The sequence below is a fragment of the Poecilia reticulata genome, chromosome 8, assembly GCF_904066995.2.
Source record: "Poecilia reticulata chromosome 8, P_reticulata-male-v2, whole genome shotgun sequence".
Taxonomy (NCBI): domain Eukaryota; kingdom Metazoa; phylum Chordata; class Actinopteri; order Cyprinodontiformes; family Poeciliidae; genus Poecilia; species Poecilia reticulata.
In genome coordinates, this window is record NC_088837.1 from 3,120,924 (window position 1) to 3,143,721 (window position 22,798).

Here is a 22,798-nt window from a genome sequence, read left to right on the forward strand (position 1 = left end):
ACTATGATTTGCCTGTGTTGGACCTCTTTACTGCGTTTCCTTTTAAGCAAGCAGGGTCATTTTGTTGAAATCTTGCACACACGTTTTAGCTTCAACAGACTGCAACTCCGACATCCACGACTGATTTTATGATTTTAGGAGTCACAACAGGTTTAATGGTGTTTTTAGTGTCTATAAGGACAAGACACACACATTCCCAGAATAAGATGAGGCAGAAGCACACTGGACCATGTATAGGAGAGAAAAAAAATATCAAGAGTTTCAACATTTTATATAAAAACTCAACGCAACGGATTGATGCCAAAAAGCAAAAGTGCATTTATTTAGGTGGTGAAACAGAGAAAGAACAAAAAGGATTTTATGGCTGTTTTCCTGAGACGTGTTGCTAAGCTCATACATTTATGGGATACACTGACGCTGCTCATGTGACCCACCACTTCGCTATAATTAAAACATAATGTAACGGTCCAGCTGTTAAAGTCACAGTCAGGTCCTGGAACAGCCACTGGTTGCTCACCAGACCTTCGTCACACTGCTTTAATATTAAACGAACCATAACCCTTATTAGTTGTATATTTATTATTTTCTGTTTTAGCTGCTTAAACACAAACAATACAAAAAGCAAATCCTCCCATTTGTAGAATTGCTTAGACTTTCACAGGTTAGAATTCTCTTCATTTTTGACAGTAAGGCATCCCGGCGTGGCCTCCGCATGTCAGACTGTGATGTTCAGCAAAAACAAAGAAACAATCTGAATCACCCTCCCTGAAAGTAATAGTTACTGCTGTAGTCAATAAGGTAGTTAGTGGTTATTAAGAACATGCGGAGCCTCCTTCGCATTTTTTCCTGTGGAAATCCCACAGCACCTTCTGCTCTGTGACAGCCTGTGTCCTGAACCGCCACTGGGTCCGCCTCATTTCAGCTTCATCCCAGCGACGAGATGCTCCCCGTAACCAGGCATTAGCCGTGCAGATCCGAGGAGAGCCTCCGTTTGCCTGCGAGTTGCCACCCTGCACCCTGGATCTCAGGTCGCCTGCTTTTCCGGGTGACTCTTCAGTTTATGGAACTTAACGCTGTCCAGCTTCTCGAACCTCTTGTCACAGAACTCGCAGGTGAAGTTGTAAAGGGCCTCAGGTGTGTGCTTCTTCATGTGCCAGTTCAAGGACGCACGCTGGCGGCACTGGTAGCCGCAGATTTCACATCTTCACGCAGGAAGGCAGAGGGAAAAGAAAGACGGGTCTTATGATCATGTAGGTGTAATCTGAGGCGCTTTAGAAAAGTATTCAATCCCTTCATGCTTTCTTTTGAATTTCTGTCATGCTACTTTTAACATTCTGACATGCTACAACTGTCGAGAAAAGTCGAGATCATTCTACTTCCCCAGGCTGGAGATTTTAGTTTAATAGTGACAATAAATAAAGTTATCTTTGAAATTAATTACACAGGTGACATCAAGACCCAACAGTAGAGTCAGACTGTAATAAAATTTATCTGGTTGAGTGTGTTGTTATTGTGTCCTGCAAACTTTGCTTTAATTCTTATTTTTTCCATCTGATCATAAAAATTCATAGATAGTTTCATGAAACAGGAAGAGCAGGTTTTCTGAAGAAAGAGGAAGTGAGCTTCCAGCCTGCAAAAGTATAAGAATAGAGTATAATAAATAGACTATTCCTTGTTTCAAAGCATAAAAGGTTTAAAGAATGAAATCTAAATTTTTTGAGTGATTTGATAAGACCCAAAGTAAAATACTTACATTAATATTTCCTGATTCGACCACTGCCCTGCTCTCTGCCCCAAAGACCCCACTCTGCTGCAATGGACTTGGTGAATGGACAAAGGTCACTGATTGACTGGGATCTAAGAGTCTGAAGAATATAAAGGACTGGATCTGCTTTGTTCCATTTTTAGGGGATTTTTGTTTCATCAAGACAAGATCTTGACCAAGGATCTTGACAATTTCGTTGTCCCTTGGCAACGAAATTTCTGTTGCCAAGGGACATTACATCTACTGGGTATGAGTCCAACTGCTCCCCAAAGCCTCTTAGAAAATCTAGTGATAGGATAAAGAAGGGATAGAGAATATGGTTGTAATTTGATATCTAAAAATTGTTAATTGTATTTGGTAGATCTTTTGAATCTTTCTATGTCCTCTTAACCCTAATAAAGCTACTAATAAAATATATATTAAATTTTGTTGACGATTGTGGACATTGAAATTAATTCTGAGTCCAGAATTACTAATGTTGCTTCTGATTATTGTAAAGTCTATGGTTCTAGGAAAATGGTGGCTCCATAGGTTTCTTTGGCGATGAGTAAATAATCACCCTGGGGTTCGAGCCGAGCCACTAAAATGTATCTAGTCTGCAACAAGTGCAGGTTATTATAAGGGATAGAGAGCTTCCGTTAACAAAAGTGATGATTGGGGTTGGGTAACCGTGAGAGCTACTCGGTTAATTGCCTTAATATTTGAAAAGGGCGATAACTTTTGGACCATAGGCAGTCAGAGGCTAGACGAGTCCTCCTGCCACCAGCTTAAACAGAATGTTTTCTAGACTCTCCATGGAGTAAAAGCTCTAAGATCTATAGACTTTCCTGACCCATTAACTGGAGAGCTGGTCAATAGTCAGTCTATGAGAATTAAGAGGGTTTAGGTGGCGCTGGCTATTGCGCAATAACAGACAACTTCCATGTATTTTATGTGATGGATCAACACACAGAATGTAATAATAAAACATTACGCTCAGACAAATGTTCTTGTTCAACCATTTTTGGTCTGGATAAAGTAGGAGAGGCAGATTGGGAAACTGAATCAATTTAACAGGAAACATTTAAATATATTGGATCTAATCTTGCAGTGAAACAAAAACTCAGACATCTAAATATCACATCCTCTTTTCTATGTATGTATTCTAAATGTACACATTCCAACACAAAATAAAAGGTCACATTTCTATATATTGTATGTAGATCAGGGGTGTCCAAAGTCGGCCCTCATCCTGCATGTTTTAGGTCTCTCCCTGGTTTTACACACCTGCACCAAATGATGGCTCATTAGAGGCCCAAGCAGAACATTGACTTGATGAGGAGGTTGTTACAACCACTAGGGAGAAAACTAAGACATGCAGGATGCCGGCCCTGCAGGACCAACTTTGGACACACCTGATGTAGATGATAAAGATCAGACATCAGCCGATACGTCAAAAACCGATAGTTTCTACCTCAGCAAAGGTCTGAAAATCAGCTGCTGTCAACTTTTGCTTTGCTGTGAAAGAGGCCTGACTGACCGGCGCACGTCTGCATACGACTGGTTGGCACAATAATCACCCAGCTGTTGCCACCTTAGTGACTTTGTTGCTATATTTAGTCATTGTCGGAATCAGTAGGTCAGGCCTTTCAAAGATCAGTGGTCTGCCAGAAAACTGGAATCGCTGCAGCCCTGGTCATGTGGCGTTTCAAAGTATTCATTGGTAACAGCAGGATGTGACATCAGTAACTCACTGGAGCGGCGTTTCTCCTGTGTGTGTCCGCCTGTGGACCTCCAGATGATTCTTCCGCTTAAATGACTTCCCACATGTCTCACAGATGAAATCTCTGACCCCTGTAGACACACACACACAGAAATACATGTGCTGGTCTCTCAGGAAGCAGTTCATCAGGACGTGTCTCTGATGCGTTCACAGCCCACCTGAGTGGATGATCATGTGACGGTGCAGGTGGTTGGACAGGTAGAACTTCTTTCCGCAGCCGGGGTGAGGACAGACCTTGGTCCTTCCTTTCCTGTGAACTAGATTCACGTGATTCTAGACAACAAACGGTTACTTTTAATCTCCCCAGGGAACTCCAGGTGATCGGTAAAGAAGGAACAGGTTGTGGCGTTTTACCTGAAAACTGCTGATGGCTACGTAAACTTGACTGCAGCCTTCGTAGGGACAGTGGAACATCTTGAGCATGCCGTCGGCTTCGATGACCGGCCCACGCCGGTTTCTCTTTGGCCTGAAACGGAGAGAAAAAAAAAAAACACAACAGGGAATCACCTGGACTGCAGGACCCGCCAACGCCAAGAACGTCAGCAGTTTGACCGCCACGTACCGGCCGAGACTCCGCTGCAGCTCCCTGCTGCTGCTCAGCTCCAGGTTATCGGAGTTCTGGACCAGCTGTGCTTCACTCAAACCTGCAGAGAATCGGAGGGATTAGAAAATGTTTCACAGAGCCGGAGCGCTCAGCTAACAACCCAGCTGTTTGGAGTCGATTAAAAATTTAACAATGGCACTTGACTAAATGTAATGTTTCGATTGTTGTAAAGGTAGTTTTAAAAACTGAATGTTATTAACATCTGCTATGGCAAAACTTTGTATTATTTCAATCGATCAAGTAATCAATCAATTTGATCTATAAAGCACCTTCATGTTGGATTCAGATCGCTGGAAACACATAATAAAGGACATTTCTGAAGCGTCCAAATACCAGAGTTGTGAAGTAAACTGAAACTGGTGGATCCTCCCGTTTCCTCCCCTCTTTGTAAGAGAGCTGGTGGATATTAAAAGCTTTGTACTTTCTTTTTTTCGCTCCCGGGTTCTGCCGGGAGTCTCAGTGGTCATTTCTTTCTCTGCTTGACCCTCGATTAAAATACATATCAGAATGCATTCTGTGTCATTCTTGATTCATTTAACTGAAACAATGTCTCATATCAAAATAAGATCAATTTATTCCTTTCCTTAACACATCACGCTACACTTTCTTTGACTTTGTATTGCACAAAACAAATGACTAACTTAATGGCCCAGAAAAAAACTAAACAAAAACAAACACTGGTCTATTCCTCAACTGTTTTCAGGAGCCCAGATCTTAACAACCATGAAGACATAATTTGCATCCAGCGTTCCGGATCCACCATAAAAGCCGAACTGCCGTTCTGTGACGGCGCCGGCTGGTTACAAATCTCCCAAGGACCCAAAACGAGGATGCTTACTGCTCCCGGAAAACACCGCCGGGAAAAATTCACACTGATAATTTTTAACCAGAAATGTCAAAGAGCTGGTTAACGGGAAAGAACCGAAACCGTCTGGACATTATTCCCCCGATCAAAACTGTGGAATGGTGTTTCATTTTTGTGGATATACTCTAATTAGAAACTGAGGTAACTGATTTACTAAATCAGTTACGGGAGGGAAGTGTTCTGCTGCTGTGCTCCACTGCCCTCCATATGCTGATCAGGACATAACGAGACATCAGGAAACAAAATGTAATGATTTAGATAGAACAGTGGATTTTCTAAGGTCTTTTTGGGAAAAGAAGAACAGAGAAACTATTACTACCTCAACAGTCATAGTCCAGGTTTAAAACTCCAGAATGCTTCCTTAAAATAAAAGAAATTTCCAGCAAAAACTCCATCTGGTTTATCTTGGAATAGTTACTACCTGTCAGGGAATCTTCCTCTGGCGCGTCTCGGACTTTGAAGTCAGGCGAACACAGCTGGTTGTAGGCGACGCCGCCAATCACGGTGCAGGTGACTTCCTCCATGTTTCCACTGCTCATGTTGAGCTGGACTCCTTCTGAGGCCAAGGCCTCATAGCTGGGACCAGTGATGATGATCAACTGGGAATGGGAGGAAGAGGACCAAGAAAGATTTACGTGTTTATCCACATTCTGCATTTCACATTTCCACTTTTCTAGACTTCACTTTGCAGAATCATCAGTGCTTTGTGTTTATTGAAAAATAAGAAATGCTGAAGTTCACTTTGAATTTATGAAGGATCTTTTTACAGCAGAGAAAGAACGAAAGACAGAAGAAAATAAATGAGAGAAACAAGAAAACATGGAAGAAAAAAGCAAGTAAGCAAGAAAAATACACAAAAAGAAAAAGAGGAAGAGAAATAAATAAGACAAAAAACAAAGAAAGAAACAGAAAGGAAAAAATTATGTGAACAAGGAGGAAAGCAAAAAAGAAGCAGGAAAATGGAAGAAAACAAAACAAAAAGAAAATAGAAATGTAGAAAACAAGGAAGACAGAAGAGGAAGCAAAGTGAGGAGTTACAAGGCAGGAATGGAAGGAATCGATGACGACAAAAACAATTAAAAGGATTGACACGAGGAAGAATGTAAAGATGAGCTGAATGGAGGAAAGACCAAAAGGAAGGAAGGAAATTAGGGAAAAAAAAATCATTAAGAAAATCCACCTCTAGGCTATTTTAGACAACGAAGCAAACCTGGCAGATGAGTGAGAGCGCTTTTACTAGCCTGGTGGCCCGCCAGGCTTATCATACACTGGGGGAAACGCTGCACGGTCCTCAAGTAATAAGCAGTCCTTGACATGAGGTGCAGCCCTACCTGGGAGCCTTCCAATGCCGTCCGCTGGTTGGGAAGTTCGCAGCCGGCCGCCGCCGTCTGGAGAGGCTGGAACAGCTGGGTCTGATCCTGGGCCTGCGCAGGAGGCAGGTGGGACACCTCCAGCTGAGAACTCAGAGGGACGGATCCACTCAAGCTCCGATTGTCCTCGTTCGTTTCATCGGGTAAAGACGCTTCTGCTGCAGTGCTGTAGTCGTAATCAGGTGCTAAAGTCCTCAGCTTCTCTCCCTCTGCTTCTTGTTCTGTACCTCCTTCTACATCCTTCAGCGCTGCTCCCTCCTCTTCCTCAGCAGAGGCAGAGTGTAAAGACGCCGCGTCCCAGGCAGGTTGTCCTGTCAGCGTAGATGAAGCCTCTATCCTTGGCTGCTGGTTTTGGCTTCCATCTTCTTCCGTCTGGTTCATGGCATCAGTTAGCTCATCTAAAAAAAAATTTTTTTTTAAATTTAATGCATAGAAAGAGAAGCTAGAAGAAGAATCACACTACCTGCATTTCCACTAATCATAAAATTTTACAAATTTAAAGTACCAAAATAAATTTGCTAAATGAAAGCATATCAATTTAGAAAAAAAAAAGAGTTTGTGCTATAATGAAGTGGTTTTTCGCTGTATGGAAATAGATGCATTTCGCAAAACTGAGATAGAAACACTTCTTTTGCGTCACACGAGTCACGTGATCAACTGCCGGATGTTGTTACTGGCGAAACCATCGAAGTCGACGACAGGAAGTGGTAGGAGGACACGTTTTGTTTTGTTTTTTCTCGGACAATGAGCAGCTATCTCCACCAGAGCTCTCACAGTTCATAAAAAGTGGCGTGTCGTTCGAAACTGTTGAATCAATTGAGACGGTTGTTAACGCCATGGCTGAAATATGAATACGTCTCAACTAACTGTTTACATCCGTCGCTGCCATAATTTTAATAACTTATCGCGTGAATAATTATAATTTTATTTCATATTTAATAAGAACACCGCAATTGTGAAATTGTATATTTTCGACATTAGGAGAATACAGACGAATATTTGCGCACATTTCTAATGGAAACCAAGCTAATGAGGCAGATCAGAATCCAGCACCTTTGCACTTTTTGTGGCCTTCCTTTCTTCTCTGTCTGCCCGCCGCGCCTTTAACCGACAGCGGCTCCGTTTTGTTTGCCGCCTCTCCGTCGCTGTCGGGGTTCCCTCTCTCCTCACGCTCCGAGTCGCTGATCTCCTTCGGCGGGGAGTAGAGGTACTGCACAAAGGAGTGGTCCGATGCGCAGCGCCACACGGCGGCGGTGGAGAGGTTCGCCTTCGGTTCCAGGGCTCTGAGCTGAGGCTCGTGGGGGCAGGAGGCCGAGTGCTCCCGGTACCAGCTCACCAGACTCTGCAGGCTGGAAACGCGCTGCTTCCTACCTGATGGACAGCAGACACAGCAAAGATAACCACATTTTTCACACGCACACACACACACACACACACACACGCACACAAAAGAAAGAAAGAAATGTTCTTATCGGGATAGGATGCAATAAGCTTCGACCTCTTCCTACTCCTTTTCTTGTTGTTTTGTTATTGTTGACTAGGTCGGTTACAATAAGCAATAAATCAATTAATCGCATGATGAATTTGTTTTCCCTGTCTAGGATGAATGATTAATATTTTTAGTGCAATTTTAGTTAGAGACTTCACAATCTATTCTAATTGTTGTTTTGCTTTTCATTTTGGAGATTTAAAATATTTTTTCCAGTCCTAGTCCTTTAGAAATTAGCGTTTTTTTTAAATCTTTGAGTTAGTATATTTGCTTTAATAATATGCCACTATTATTATTACTATTGTATAAATTGAAAGTTGTCTGAAAATGTGTGTTTATCACAGTCATTTCTGAATAAACAGAAATGACTGTTTATCCAGAAACAGTCATTTCTGGATAATGGCTGTTTATCATTATCCAGGCCTGTCACAATAATTTCTTATTGTGACAGGCCTAATTAAAACATGTTTTTATTTTCTTAGTCATTTTATTTTTTTCTCTCATTTTACTTTTTCAAAATAAAGATGTCATTTCAAACTCGTAGAGATGTAAAAGCCAAAGCAAAATTGTATTGATTTTTTATATATATATATATATATTTAGAAAGGAAAGCAATGCATTTCTGTCTTTTCACTTCAATTTTACATAACACTTTTAAGTCCCATAAATGTAGGAGTAAGCTGATTGCAGTTTTCCGGTTGATCACTGATCCACTAAAAGCCTGATTAACATTTCGACTTGGCAGATAGAAATTTTTTGGTCTGAAGAGTTGCTAAAATAGCAACAAATTTCCTAAGTTGGCAACAGTGTGCGTCAGTCAGTCCCGTCTCATAGCAGAACAAGAGGAAAGTGGCTGATTTCAGACCTTGCGGGGGTGGATAAGATCGGTGGAAAAGATAAGTTTAAGATAAAAGTAGCAGCCGGTTGTAGATCTTCCAAAATTAAGAAAAACTGGACCAATTTATTTCTGTACTCCTACATAAATTCCAATCAAGTACAGTCTGTGCTTGGAATATGACAAAATAGTGGAACGTAGGGAGGCGCCACAATCCCAAAATAGAAACGTGAAACTAACCTGAAAATATTCCCAGATAAGCAAAGACAACACACCTCCTTTCTGTTTCCCAGTCACCCCTGCTGTGGTCTTCTTTCTGAAACACAACAACCATCTTTTTCATAAGGGATTTAAATGCACCCCGTTGTATGTGCGCTTCGTGTGCCCCCTCCTACCCGGAGGACTCCTGCCGGTACTTGTCTCCATAAGTGGAGTTGAGCAGGATGAGGTACTCGGCCAGCCCAGCATCACTCAGGCTGGTCCTCCTGCGGAGCTCGCTCCACAGCTTGTGCGACTCGCCGAGGTACACCCTCCTCACGTCGTACTTCTTTCGGGATTCCAGCCGTCTTTGAGCTCGGTCTGAGTCCGTGAGCCTCGGCCGGCCCCGACACCGCCTCGGAACACCTCGGTCCCCGGCTCGGTCGGCCTCAGAAGGACAATCTGCCGGACAGTGCGCCATCTTGGTATTTAACGCCGACAGCTGATCCTGTGATTACCGGAAGTTGCTTTAAACCTCGCAGGAAGCACGATATTTTAGTTTATGTTGATCTTATCATTGAATAGAATCAGCGCTAAATATATATACGCAAGAGCTTATTTGAAAATAAACCCTAGATACCATAAACAAAATTATCTATATGGTGACAGTTGCTTGTTTTCTATCCGGACCATTTTCACTGTAACACCGGTGTGCCACCTGAAAACAGCCGCGGGAAACTTCGAGTGTGAGGTGAATTCTGTTTGGTTTCTGATGACAGACATCCTGACGTTGGTGTTCAGGACCTTGTCGTCACAGACAGGTCAGAACAAGGACCCCACTGCCGGTCCTCCACCCCCAGCACCCCGCTCCAAAATCCTGGTAGTGGGAGAGCACCGCCTTAGCCGCTCCGTGCTGCTACTGGCGGCCGTCACCGCCGCCTCGGAGCTCGGCGTCAGGGTGGCTTTCTTCGCCCAGAGTCAGATTCAGAGCCTCCCGGAGTGTCTGCAGAGATGCATCGCGACCCAGAACCCGGAGGGTCTGAAGGTAAACCCTGAAAACCACAACCACAACGACAACCAGTGAGAAAAATGTAGCAGAATACCTGGATCTATTTACACCTTTGTCACGTTGCAGCGACAAACCTCTGTGTGTTTTATTGGAATATTTATGTGACACACCAACACAATGTAGTGCTTGGAAGAGATATTGACTTTAAAAAAAAAATCATACACCCTTAAATAAACTCCAGTGCAAATAATTGCATCCATAAGACCATGTTTAAAAAACAAAACCGGCCTATGTGTTGTATAATCTCAATTTAAAACAGTTCCGTGAAGGCTGCAAACAGTAAAAGAAAGCTCTGATGGTGGCAAACAAAAAGTACAAGACTTCAGTCTAATTAAAAACAGCGACACCTGCAGGACACCTCAGCTCATAGCAACCTTTCAGTAGCAAATACAAGCTCAGAAAATTCTGATTTTTACTTGATTAAATCTAGATTAAATCAATAAAATACTTTAGAACATTTCGAGCCAACGAGGCAAGCTCATTGAAGCATTCGATGAGGTTTGAAGTAGGAATACACTTATCCACTTTTTTTTTTCTTTCAATATCTGAGGTTTAGTATCGGATGATACCGATCCAATGCAGAAAAACAGTGCTCATTTGACTTAAAAGCTTTAAAAAAGAAAAAGGAAAAAGAAACATTGATATTTGTACTGAAGTACAAATGTATCTGATAACTCTTCAACAGTACAGCACACTAAAAATACACCAGCAGCTTCACAAGCTTGGTCAAACATGTAAAATCAACACCACTTTAATTTGTTCAGTCAGTGCAATTATTAGTACAACAGCTAATGTAAAATAATAAGTCATGATGTCGCTCATAGTACAAAATATAGAATTACACAGAATAGATCAACCCCGATGGACTGGCCACATTATCGATACCTGAGCTAGATTTTTTTTTTAATATATTATAGCGACATTAATATCGGATTGGTGCCTCTTTAGTTGTAATTTGACAAAAATATGGGGGAAAAAACAAGAAACTGAAACCGGTGATGTTCGGTGTGGGATTGCATATGTTTGCTCATCTAAAACGTAAGAAACTATTAGAAACTTATACATTACAGCATGTCAGGATTATCCGAGTTACAGTCTCAGCTACTGTCTGACGGTTTACTCTCACCTCATTTGTAACTTTTTATGATTAACTGTTACTGTTATTTGAAGAAAATCACATTCAGCTATCCCCGGACCCTGGAGGAGCTACTCCAGCAGGTCGCCAGCCTTCATGAGTCCCCCTGCCCGCCCTCCCTCATCATCATCGACAGACTGGACGGCTTCCTGCGGGGCGCCGTGGCCGGCAGCCATGTTGGCTTTCACTCAGGAGACGAGTCTCGCGCTGCTCATCTGGCGGCGCTGCTTTGCGACACCGCCGCCTTTCTCACGGAAGTCCTGGAAAAGAGGGGCTCCAGCTCGGCCCCCTGCCGCGCCATCGCCTCCTTCCTCTCGGACGCGGATAGCGGGCAGGAAAGCCGGGACCCCTCAGCCACGGATTCCATTCTGGACGTTCTTGACCGCTACTTCCAAGCTCGCTGCACTCTGGACCGGGACAGAAGCTACGAAGCTGCCGCAGCAGCAGCACAGGAGGCCTGGCACGTCTACCTGTCTGGAACTAAAATCCCAGATGACCTTGAGGATGGACCCGCTTTGGCACAGGAGTGGAAACTCTTCATTTTTCCTGAGGGTTTAATGGAGTTTAAGTTAGTTTGAAAGGCTTTGGTCTCCCGAAGTTAAAACCTTTAATTTTTATTTAGAACCACCACAGCTGGCTGAGAGGTAAACTATTAATGGCATCAGTTTAATCAAACTTATATATATATTATATAGCTGATCTGTTTTTGGTCACTAATTTATTGGCCAGAAATGTCCAATGTTTTTGCCTTAAGAAATGTGTGATACATCCTCAGCTATGAAAAGGTAAGGTTTAAAAAATATTTCAAAATTGTTTATTCATTTTATTTTTTATTTGTTTTTTTCTTATTCTGTATTAAGTGAGACAGAGAAAAATGTTTAAAAAAATTTTCTTGCATATAATCATACGCTTATTTTTAAAGGCGCACTGATCTGCTTTTCCCAGCCAATACCGATTTCTGGTTTCCTTTAACAGTAACGTTTGACCAACTGATTAGATGTTTTTTTGTTTTTTTTAAATACTACATGACATAAAAGAAGAAAAATTGCACCAGGTTCCTTGATTGAGGTCATCAAGGCATTTCTTCGTAACCTTTGAGTTCTACTAAACTCCTAAAAAGTTCAGGAAAGTACACCATCGATGTGTGTATAAACAAACACATTGAAGAAGGTTTGATGAGTTCGATGAACAAGGAAAAAAGTAGATTTTTTTCAGGGTTTGACTTGTTGATGAAGGGAAAGCAGATTAAATAGTGGTGCTAAGCGATGTATTTTCAACTAAGTTACACTGTGAAGTGATCTTTTCCGTTCTCTTCTCCAGATGTTCTTGTTTATATCAAAAATAAATTTTATGCTTTGTAAAGATTTCTGTGGGTTGTTCAAAGTTTTAATTGTTTTATGTGAAAGACTTCATAGACAGGTTTTAGGTTCATTTTTTTAATCAAAATATATTCAAAACTTATGAAGGCAAATATGTATTTATTTTAAAGCAAATATATCAAATATTTCTTTGTAAAATAAAAAAAATATATAAAAAGCTTTTAGACTTACAAGATGTGTCTAAGTTTGAGGAAATACAAATTTGAATGTTCAAGTCAGTCGTGATTTAAATGTGATTGATTGAAAGGCAAACGGTTGCAGATTTTTCCTCCTACAAATCTGCATCTGTTGCTTCATGCACACTTTTTACAAAAAAAAAACAATAATGGTTTGAAGTTCAGTAATACAATTCAATTTACAATTACAGCCGCAACAAGTTTATCATTCACAGCAAGCAAATAAGCTTATTAAAAGGTTAATCAGAGCCGCAGTAGACTGGAAAATTCTAGTCTGCCAGGTTCTGTTCTCTAGGGGGCAGTGTTGGCCCAAAGATGTACAACAGAAGAAATTATTAAACAAGTACAGTTCCCTAAATATAATTATCTTAAAGCAATGCTGCATAGCCTACAGTAATGAGAATTCCACTGAATATACTTTAATTTACTTGTTATTGATAAATGATTAAAAAATACAATCTTTATCTGAAACAACAGTGCTATTATTAAAAATTTTTATATTTCACACAAATATTCTAGATTTTAGATTTAGAAATAACCCGACAGTGAGCAATATAAATATTATGTATTTTTGGTGTAGTCGGTAAATCAGTATGATGGTAAGTGAACTGAACTTCTATAGCATTTTTCCAACCATACTCGCGACTCAAAGTGCTTTACGCTACAGCCATGTTAATCCATTTGGGCTCACAAACACATTTTTACACCGATACCAGATTGGCAAGCAATATGCCCCTGGCCTGCACATCACATCAACGTATGACAGGAGGGAGCTGGAAATGAACCTACGACCTTCTGATTAAACAAAATGAGAGGAAAATGTACAAAAATATACAAAATCCATGTCGTGATGTAGGTCTGCTACAATTAAATTTAAATTATCATTCATTTTTATGTTGCCTTTCTAATGTCAAAACCTGCACGTGTATAATTCATGAATATTTTGACCACCTTTTCATGTAGCACCAACTTTCCAAGAAGGTTTGGATGTTGATGACAATGTTGTTCCTTTGTCTTAACGTGAAAAGGTAAAAAAAAAAAAAGTTGAATTCACAAACTGAGACTTAATCTCAGTTTGTGTTCTGTGCTAATAACAAAATGTTAGCATGCTAATACATTGGATAAACATCGTATGTAAGGTACATCATAATCTAACAAACTTTAGCATTGTGGGCGGCGTAAGCATATTAGCTAGTTAATATTGTTGGCTAAGAGAAATTGATGCTAGCATTTAATCCAATCTTTTGAATTCCTAATAAAATGCAAGTGTATAAAACAGATTTATAAAAGTATACAGATACAGACTCTCATAACCACTTCAAGGTTATGAGAGTTGTTTAACAATCAGTTAAACAACTAGAAAAGGACTTGGGGGTCAGAGAATGATGCCTGCACCCTACAGATTTAGATTTAGGTTAGGCTACTATAGACAGAATAAAACTGAGGTAATAATAGCGTGTTTATGCTTTTGTTAATAAATTTGTTCACAATAAAGTAATTCCAGAGAAAGACCTTCTAGAGCAGTCTTTCTTTTCACCATGCCTTAGGTGTTGTAGCAATCCTGTCACTGAAGGATAAACAAAAACATAATTATTTCAAATATAGAACACTGGAAACACTTTTTTCCAATCTAATCTGGAAGGTTTGGTGGATAGTGTCGAGTATTAATATTTGCTATGAATCACAGTTGATATTGCTTCAAATGGAAGTGTCATGTCCTTTACAGAATATCCAAAGTGTCTCTTTGAGTCTGTTAGCTGGTGTCTAACAGACTCAAAGAGTCTATTAGACACCACAAATATTTTCCTAACAGTTGATGAGAGGCTATCCTTAGCCTGCGGTGAATATCCAAATGCTGCTCTCCAGTCCTCCGATTCAAGTTGGTATCCTCTCAGACATCATCATGGACAGGGTACTGCCTTACCAGGAAAGGTCTTCTATGAGGAGGAATCTCATTTTTGTAGTCATTGGCATAGATAACCACTTTGCCAATGTCATCAGCTCTACTCATAGGGCTGTAATCCATGGAGACCCCAGAGTCTGCAACTGCCATGTAGGTGTATCCAGGATCTTTGGCCATCCAGACATTGTTTGGATACTCAAAGCTGGATTGAGACGAAAGGTTCCCAGAACCAGAGCTTTGCTGCACAGAGCCCAGGTCAGAGTGAGACTCACTTTTGGGTGGCTTTCTGGAGGCAAAAAGCACCCCAAGGGGTAACGCTTCCTCGAGAGTGTCCTCCGTGTGCTCTTCTTCAGTGCGTTTGTTGCTGCTGAGTGTGATGTAGGTGTCTTGAGATTCCAGTAGAGAACACTGGGACCTGGGGACGGGGTGCTGTTGGAACTCCCTTAGACGATCCAACAGCCAGTGGTCGTGTAGTGGGGTCCTCCATCCATTTGTTTGAAGGCCATCAACCCTGTCCACTGACACTCTATCAAGAAGACCTTTGCCCAAAACCCTGTCCTCATTTCTGACAAGGGCCAAAGCCTCTGAGGCCTTTGGTGGAAGAGGTGGAGAGGACAGCGGAGGACAAAGGTTGAGTTCAGAGAGTACTTCCAATGGAGAAGGGCATTCTTCAGAGAGGATGAAAGGGGAAGTCAGCCATAAGCTTCCACTGGTCTGTCCTAACCACTCCTATGCAAAACAACAGCGAAATTAGGAGATCAGGGTCATGGCATTTGACCTCTTTAGGCCAAATGCCTAAAGAGGTCACAGAACTCAGAAAATGTTTGTCTTGTTCTTACCTTGAAGTCCCCACCATAAACTGTGAACAGATCTTGGAACTTGCTGTCAGGCGTTGGAATAGCTGGCCAAAGTTTCTTGATAAGGAACCTAAAAAAGAGCAAAGATTTAATGTAGCGCTCTCTAATGTTTCATCTGATAGTTGTGCAGATTTTTAAAAGCAAGCAACGTAATGTTGTGGCTACAAAATAAGCCATATGATTGTATTTTCATAGTGCACTGACCTGTGATGGGACAGAAGCATGGTAAGACAAAGCAGAACAAGGATGAAGGAGATGATGATGGTCAGGGACACAATAAGTGGGTCAAGTTCTGTAGGGTACAAAGCAAGTTGTATCCCAGTTTTTAGTCATGTCCAAAGTACTCGCAGGCCACAAAATGACAAGTATGAAAGCAAAAATGATTGTGATTCCTCCTTTTTTCACTGCTCATCAATAAACTAAGAATGCAATATTTTAACAATTCTAACATAGTCAGATTCTTGTACGGAAGTTATTTTTAAATAATCTTAGATACAAAACAGAAGGGTTCTGCACATTTGTGGCGTCTTATTTGAAAGGCATCCAATTTGGAAAGTTTTGGCGGACAAATTTTGGCTCTTATAAAAAACAAAAACCTGATTCGGGTTGCTTTCCATGATAACACTTCATTTAGCCAAGTTTAATAAATGAATGCAAATCTGTGTTCACCCAAGACAATTACAACTGTAAGATATTAACAAAAAGTCTCCAAACTGGTAGCTTTTCAAAATGACCACACAAAAAAATCCATCCAGGGGCCATAGTGGCCCCCAGAACACACTTTGGACAACTTTCAAAAGTTGTAAAGATGTGGAACTGCAAACAGCATGATCTTTCTTGGTTTAGGACCATGGTCAGAACCTACGTGTTTTAGTTCTTTCAATGGTATAACGCACCTGGATCCAATGATGGCTCATTAGAAGGCCTAAGAAGAACATTGACATGCTGAACAGGTTGTTATACCACCAGGAAAAGAACTAAAACATGCAGGATGCCGGCCCTGGAGGACCGACTTTGGGCACCACTGATTTAGGATATTTCAATTTTGAAGGCGTACAATGCGTATTCCATTATAAACACAACATATGTAGATCATCCACCTGCAGGCAAAGTCTCTGTGAACACAGGGTCACTCCAGGCGCTCCAGTACCCGTCATAGGTGATGCCATCCAGGTTGACCCGGACCTGAACCCTGTACTTTGTACCCGTCTCAAGGCCCCTCAGAATCATCTCGGAGCAGGCTTGTATCGCCTCCACCTGCAGCAAACACAACTCTCTTCTTCAGTACGGAGCTTGAGACATGCAATGACAATTCTACAATGTTTTGTCTACTGGTGGGGTCACTAAACAACCGTCATACCTGCCCTACGTGACTGTCTGCCGGAGCGTAGAGAACCTCATAGATCATGCTATCGTCCATGTACTTCAGAGTCGGCGCCACCCAGCTCACGTTCAGCTGGCCCTGATGGCCTGTGGTGCTCACTGTCACATTCTTAGGAGGGTCGAGCAGAACTACCAGAAAAAAACAATTCAATGATTTAAAAAAAATAAAGTAAAACTATTACAACCTGACAAATGTTCACCGTTTTGTTGCACACAGAGTGCCTTTGCAAACGTACTTGCATTCCCCAGGACTCTAAAGAGTGTGCTGTGCTTTTCTAGGCCCTACGAGTCGATACTGTGCTGCAGTTACATCTGCATGGGCGGTACTAGATGGGCGTCAGCAGGGGTCAGTGCCTCAAATGATAATACTAAATCAATTTCTGATAATAATGTGGCACAGAAACTGTAACTAACGGTTCCTTTGGAGAAAATAAAGTTTTTTCACCTTCACAGTTTTACTTCCACAGTGAATTCAAAGTTAAGCTTTCAGTTTTAGCCGTGTTGAGATAGGATCACGGTTTTCATCTGCTAATCAGGGGGCTGCAACGGCTCTGCACATGGCTCTGTGGCCTGTGACTCACTTGATATGTAAAAACAAAAAAAATTTGAATATTCCCGTTTTTTTTTTCCATATTATCCTTTTGTTCTGTTCCCCTTATGAAACAAACACTGCCTTCCCTCCTCTCTCCCCTTGTACATTTGGTCTACATCTGCCACCTGCAGCTCTTTGTTGTGTCTCCTTGCACCAGCTTTGCAAGACAGTAGATTTAGACTTTTGAGCATCATTCTTTACACAGATCAGTCAGATTTCATGGAGAGTTCACCACGTTTTAAGTTTTGCAACAGATTCTCCATTGGATTTGCAGTGAGTCAGTGTTTGGACCGGGTCATGTGATCCAGTTTTGACATAAACGTCTCCTTTAGCAGGTCTGGATGTATGTTTAGAGCTGCTCTCCTGCTGAGACTGAGACGCTGGAGACTTTTGTCCCAGTCTCAAGCGTCTTTTGAAGTTTTTTCTACAGCATTGTCTGGTATATTTCTGCTCCATTCATGTTTCCAGGGCCGGATTTACAAGAATGCGGGCCCCTGGGCTGCTGACAGTTTGGGTCCCCTATCCTCGAGAGGAAAATGTTTTCACTAATGCAAATTACAGCACATGAATAAGTAATCTTAGACATCAGTATGAACTGATGAATGGTTTAATATGTCGCCTGTCCAACAGCTCTATATTGAAATCAACAATAACTTAATCAATTTTCAAAAAAAAAAAATGTGTTTTTTTTTTTTTAAATACCCCCCCAAAAAAGTGATCCATCTCACCAGATGTTTGAATGTTATATAAAGATCATATTTTGCAAAACACACATTTATCAATAGAAGAGAGAAAAAAACAAAGAAAAATCTTTGGGTCGCCCCCAGAAAATCGGGGCCCTGGTTTGCCACCTCTTTCTAAAGTTTGGCCCAGCATGTCGCCATCAGTTGTGACCAGCTCCTTCCCCTACTGATCACCACAGCCTGATGCTGCCACCACCATGTGTCCCAGTGGGGATGGTGTGATATTAGATCACTCCTAAAGACATTTATTTGCACTAGATTTTCTTTTGGAATGTCACAAACGCACCTCAAACTTTGTAGATTCTAATTAGTTGAACGTTTGTTTTATTTTTAGGAAAACAATCAGTGATTCTTGAGAATAGAGACAAAACAGATCCTATGGATAAAGCACAAAATTTGAATAAAATATACACAAAATATATTTTTTTCAAATATCTGACTAAAATAACCTGGGTCATGTGAGCACAACAGTGTATATTTTCCTGGTGTTTGCTGAATATTTTTTTATTTTAAAAGCTGTAGTCAGTGGATGATGCCTGTAAAATCCCTTTGTCCTGGAGCAGAACTCAATACATTATAATAGTTTAAAATAATTAAAGAAATACTAAAATTATATATTATGACAATTAAGTATAAGTAGTCATATAAATAATTATAAAGGTATCAATAAATTGAATTAAAAATCATTTTTATATATTTTCCAACTCCATTGAAATTTGTCCCTAGTTTTTGTCAACACTGTCAGAAATGAAAAGAATGTAAAACAATCAGGCCTTATTGGGGGGCACCAGAACTTTTGAGGACCCCATGACCACTTCCTTTCTCTTCCTTTGCTAAGAGGACTAGTTAGCTCTGGTTAGCTGAAGTTATTTTTAGTTTTTTCTTCTTTTTATTCCTAAGTTGGTTGTCACAACCATGATGTGTCAACACCATAACTGACAATTTACAAAACTTTGATGAAATTTTGTGAAATAAAAACTTAATTTTGGTATAATGTAAAGATTTCATGGACCTGATGAGCTACAATATGGCCTCCTTCAGAATTACATCATATAAATTGAGGTAGTTTGGCTTTTTGTCAACTCTGTCAGTTGTCAATTCCATCAAGAGTTTTTCTGACTCTTTCAGTGAAATTGTTGTCAAATCTCACTTTAATGTGCAATTAATTCATTTGAATGTATTTTACATGAATTGCATTATTCCACATGTATCAAGTTTTTCATTTTACTCACTAGTTTGTCACCACCTTCAGTTCTGTGTCAACTCCGTCATGCAGTGTCAACTCCGTCAGATGGACTTTTTGTTGTTTTTGTTTTAAATAATATTTATTTTGTTTGTTGAGAAGCATTTGTCTGTAAAATGAGTAAAAATATCACTAATAGGGTCATTAAAAAATATTTTTTATTTATTTTTGTCAGATGGTGATGACAAAAAGTTCTGGGTCAGGTCGATTAAAAATGTAATTTAAAAAAAAATTGCAATTGGGAGCCTGTACCTTAGCATCTTTACATTTCCAAAGCATTATTTATCATATTTGCATATATCAGGTTGAGAAATAACAACAAAAAAAAATTATGGGAAAATTAAAACCCATTTAGTCCCTATTCTCAAGAATCACTGGTTTATATCCTTCGCCTTCGAGACAACAATCCCAATAAAAATGCGGCGTCTCACTCACACAGAAGCTCGATGAGAAGGCTGCGGTTGTAGATCTGGATCCCCTCCCGATAAACTTGGATGTCCAGTCGGGCGAACATCTGGACCCGGTCCAAACGGCACACGAAGAGCCGCTTCCCACCTGCTGACCGCAGGACCTGCAGCGCGCACGTGCTGCCGTTCTCATTTCTAATCGGAACAGAAAAAGCGGATGAGAGGCCAGAAATCAGTGGGGTGTCATTAGCTGCATTTTATATAGCCTATTATTTATTTATTTTTTATATATATATCGGAAGCGGACTTACTGGTAGGCATATCTGAAGGAGTACTGATCCACAGAGCCGGCTCGCTCCTCGTCTTCCTCCCAGAAACACACAAAGTCCTTCTTGGTCTCCGCAAAGCATTTCGGGTTCTTTGGTTCTTCCTTTAGAAGAATGGAAGCTGCACAGACAGGAAAACAAAACAAGTGTTGTGAATAATTTCTGTTTATATTTAACGGCTCAGCCAAAAAAAAAAGACAACTTTATAAAAACTAAACTCACCTTTTCGTTTAAAATCCTGAACGTCTGCAGCAGCTGCGGCGGCGCAGAGCGTCAGGTAAAGAGCCAGCAGCCGGACGAGTCGCTCACATGTCATCCTTTAGTCTGAAAGACTCGGATTCTCTGCCGTCCAACCTGCATCCCTGGACGAGCAACTGTCAGAAACAGGCGGCAGCCAGCAGAGAGGCTTGTTTTCTTTTTTTTTTTCTTCTTTTCTTACTTTTTTCTTCAGATACGACTGCGATGGCGCAACGCGGCTGCGCGCCTGCTGGACAGCGATAAGACGCGGTGCAGAGCTGTTTACGTTCTACATGCGGAGGGACAGGAGGTGGAGCGGAAAACAAACGTAAGAGAGCAGTTTTATTCCGTTTTTTTTTTTTTTTTTGAGTCGGGAGGCGGGATGTCATTGATGTTTACGAGTCTGTGGCTGAGATCCAAACTGCGCGTAAAAATGCACCGGACGGATGGATGGGTATAAAGCTGCTACTAATCCTTGGGGTTTATTTTAGAATTTTATTTTGTTTTATTTTACATGCAATGCGATAATGACATTAAACAAAATCTGGTTTTGTAAGACATTTAAAGAGGGTCTTTACAAAAATAAAGGCAGTGATTTTTGTTTTATTTTATTTTATTATCTTGGCTCAATTGTTTCCTATTTTGTTGCTTTAGAATATATATTTTAGTCTGTCCACATGATCAACCACACACTCTTTGTTCTGAAACAAAGAGGGATTCTGCAGTTCGCCTTTTTTTTTTCTTCCTTTGGTAAAAATCGATAGATGTCTGCAATGAGTTTAAAATTAAAGTAAAAGGAAAAACAAGATTAGTAAAAGACAAGCTGTCATTTTCCACCAAAGGTTGCCTCTTGTTTCAAGAAAATGCATATTTGTGAGTTAGAACGACCCAAATTCAGGCCGAAATCCGACGATGATAGAAAATTAAAATAGCTGCAAATATCGATTTGCAGCTATTATTGCACCGAAATGCGTAATGACTGTATCGATACAGGCACCGATTTATTATTATTATTTTTAGATATTATTTGAAAACAATTTTCCTTTCACTTCACAATTACTAGTTTCTTTGGGTCAAATCTGTCACATAAATACCAAATATACATCATAGAAGTTTGGTGGTTATAATGTAGCAGAACACAATAGATAGATAGATAGATAGATAGATAGATAGATAGATAGATAGATAGATAGATAGATAGATAGATAGATAGATAGATAGATAGATAGATAGATAGATAGATAGATAGATAGATAGATAGATAGATAGATAGATAGATAGATAGATAGATAGATAGATGCTCATTGACTGACCCTTGGCACCTTGGGAAACAGCAGCGTGCTCTCAGTCCCAAAAGAGGAACTCTGAAACGGTTCCTTATCTCCTCTCTGCACCAGCATGTTTTCATCGTCTGTGCAGCATTATCAGAGCTGCAGAGAAACATGTTTCTGCACTCGTGATAAGTGGTTTTGATGTGCGCGTGTGTGTGTGTGTGTGTGAGGGAGAGAGTTTGGCGGGATAGGTGGAGGCGTAGCAGCCCATCCCCATCCAACGCAATTCAGGGCATCTTTACATCACCTGATGTAAACAAAAAGCTGAAGTAGCTACGACAACATCCAGCAGAACTTCGGACTTAATGCTCAAATCCACATTTTACATGAAAGTTAGGTTGAAGTTTAAGAGAAGTTCTTTGGTGGAATTGGTTCAAAAAGACTTGAGTTCCCAGCTGTGCAGGAAAGGTAGTCTAGTTGTTTCTGTGCTGACAGAAAGAGGAAACCTGAATTACTGTGGTTTTCTCTGCTATTTCAGATAAAAACATGAGAACCGGGACTTCATGCCAAGGACAGAGAGCTAAAAATCTGTGGTCATAAATCACATTTGATTTGGTGCCGCCTTGGGTTTAGCCAGACTGCAGCACATGCTTCAGACCGTCCATTCATCCATCTTCTTACACCCTTGCCCCTTGGTAGGGTCAGGGGGGTTGCTGGTGCCCATCTCCAGCTAATGTTCCAGGAGAGAGGTGGGGTCACCCTGGACAGGTTGCCAGTCACAGGGTGAACAACCATGCACACTCACACCTAGGGGCAATTTGGAGAGGCCAATTAACCTGACAGTTATGTTTTTGGACTGTGGGAGGAAACTGGAGTACCTGGAGAAAACCCACGCATGCACAGGGAGAACATGCAAACTCCATGCAGAAAGACCGGGAATCGAACCCAGAACCTTCTTGCTGCAAGGCAACAGCTCTACCAACTGCGCCACTGTGCAGCCCGCTTCAGGACCGGTTTATAGAAAACAGACTGGAAACTGCTAGAGCTGGTAATGATCTAGATTTCCATGTATGTTGTGAGAAAGTATTTCCTCGCTTTAGAGACATTTACTGTTTATGTTTTCTTTTTGGTTAAATATTTCAGATCAAACAAATTAGTAAGTTCAAAAAACAGGTTTCAAAATATGAAT

General features: G+C 40.8%; 3 protein-coding genes across 5 annotated transcripts; 1 reads left to right on the forward strand and 2 right to left on the reverse strand.

The window, feature by feature from the left end:
* Positions 1 to 294: 294 nt before the first annotated feature.
* znf653 (zinc finger protein 653) lies at positions 295 to 9,369 on the reverse strand. 3 transcript variants are annotated; one of them, XM_017306437.2, is made up of 10 exons: positions 9,086 to 9,369; positions 8,966 to 9,006; positions 7,420 to 7,737; positions 6,328 to 6,764; positions 5,418 to 5,595; positions 4,090 to 4,171; positions 3,882 to 3,993; positions 3,686 to 3,800; positions 3,499 to 3,598; positions 295 to 1,202 (listed from the first exon to the last, which is right to left on the reverse strand). In XM_017306437.2, the coding sequence occupies exons 1-10, from the start codon at positions 9,367 to 9,369 to the stop codon at positions 1,025 to 1,027; spliced, it is 1,845 nt and encodes a 614-aa protein (XP_017161926.1). In that variant the 3' UTR covers positions 295 to 1,024. The 3 variants fall into 3 exon arrangements, 2 of the variants coding, with proteins under 2 accessions (XP_017161926.1, XP_017161927.1); XR_014088489.1 differs by having other exon boundaries at positions 1,166 to 1,202; positions 3,686 to 3,784; XM_017306438.2 differs by lacking the exon at positions 295 to 1,202 and having other exon boundaries at positions 2,752 to 3,598; positions 3,686 to 3,784.
* An 81-nt stretch (positions 9,370 to 9,450) lies between these two features.
* swsap1 (SWIM-type zinc finger 7 associated protein 1) lies at positions 9,451 to 12,456 on the forward strand. The gene is made up of 2 exons (XM_008415335.3): positions 9,451 to 9,933; positions 11,128 to 12,456. The coding sequence occupies exons 1-2, from the start codon at positions 9,451 to 9,453 to the stop codon at positions 11,668 to 11,670; spliced, it is 1,026 nt and encodes a 341-aa protein (XP_008413557.1). The 3' UTR covers positions 11,671 to 12,456.
* A 94-nt stretch (positions 12,457 to 12,550) lies between these two features.
* Positions 12,551 to 21,979, reverse strand: epor (erythropoietin receptor). Its single transcript, XM_008415339.3, has 9 exons — positions 21,652 to 21,979; positions 20,324 to 20,627; positions 20,087 to 20,222; positions 19,804 to 19,970; positions 16,768 to 16,919; positions 16,508 to 16,664; positions 15,612 to 15,699; positions 15,390 to 15,477; positions 12,551 to 15,279 (listed from the first exon to the last, which is right to left on the reverse strand). Exons 2-9 carry the CDS (start codon positions 20,415 to 20,417, stop codon positions 14,539 to 14,541), a joined length of 1,623 nt encoding a protein of 540 aa, XP_008413561.2. The 5' UTR covers positions 20,418 to 20,627; positions 21,652 to 21,979; the 3' UTR covers positions 12,551 to 14,538.
* Positions 21,980 to 22,798: the final 819 nt, after the last annotated feature.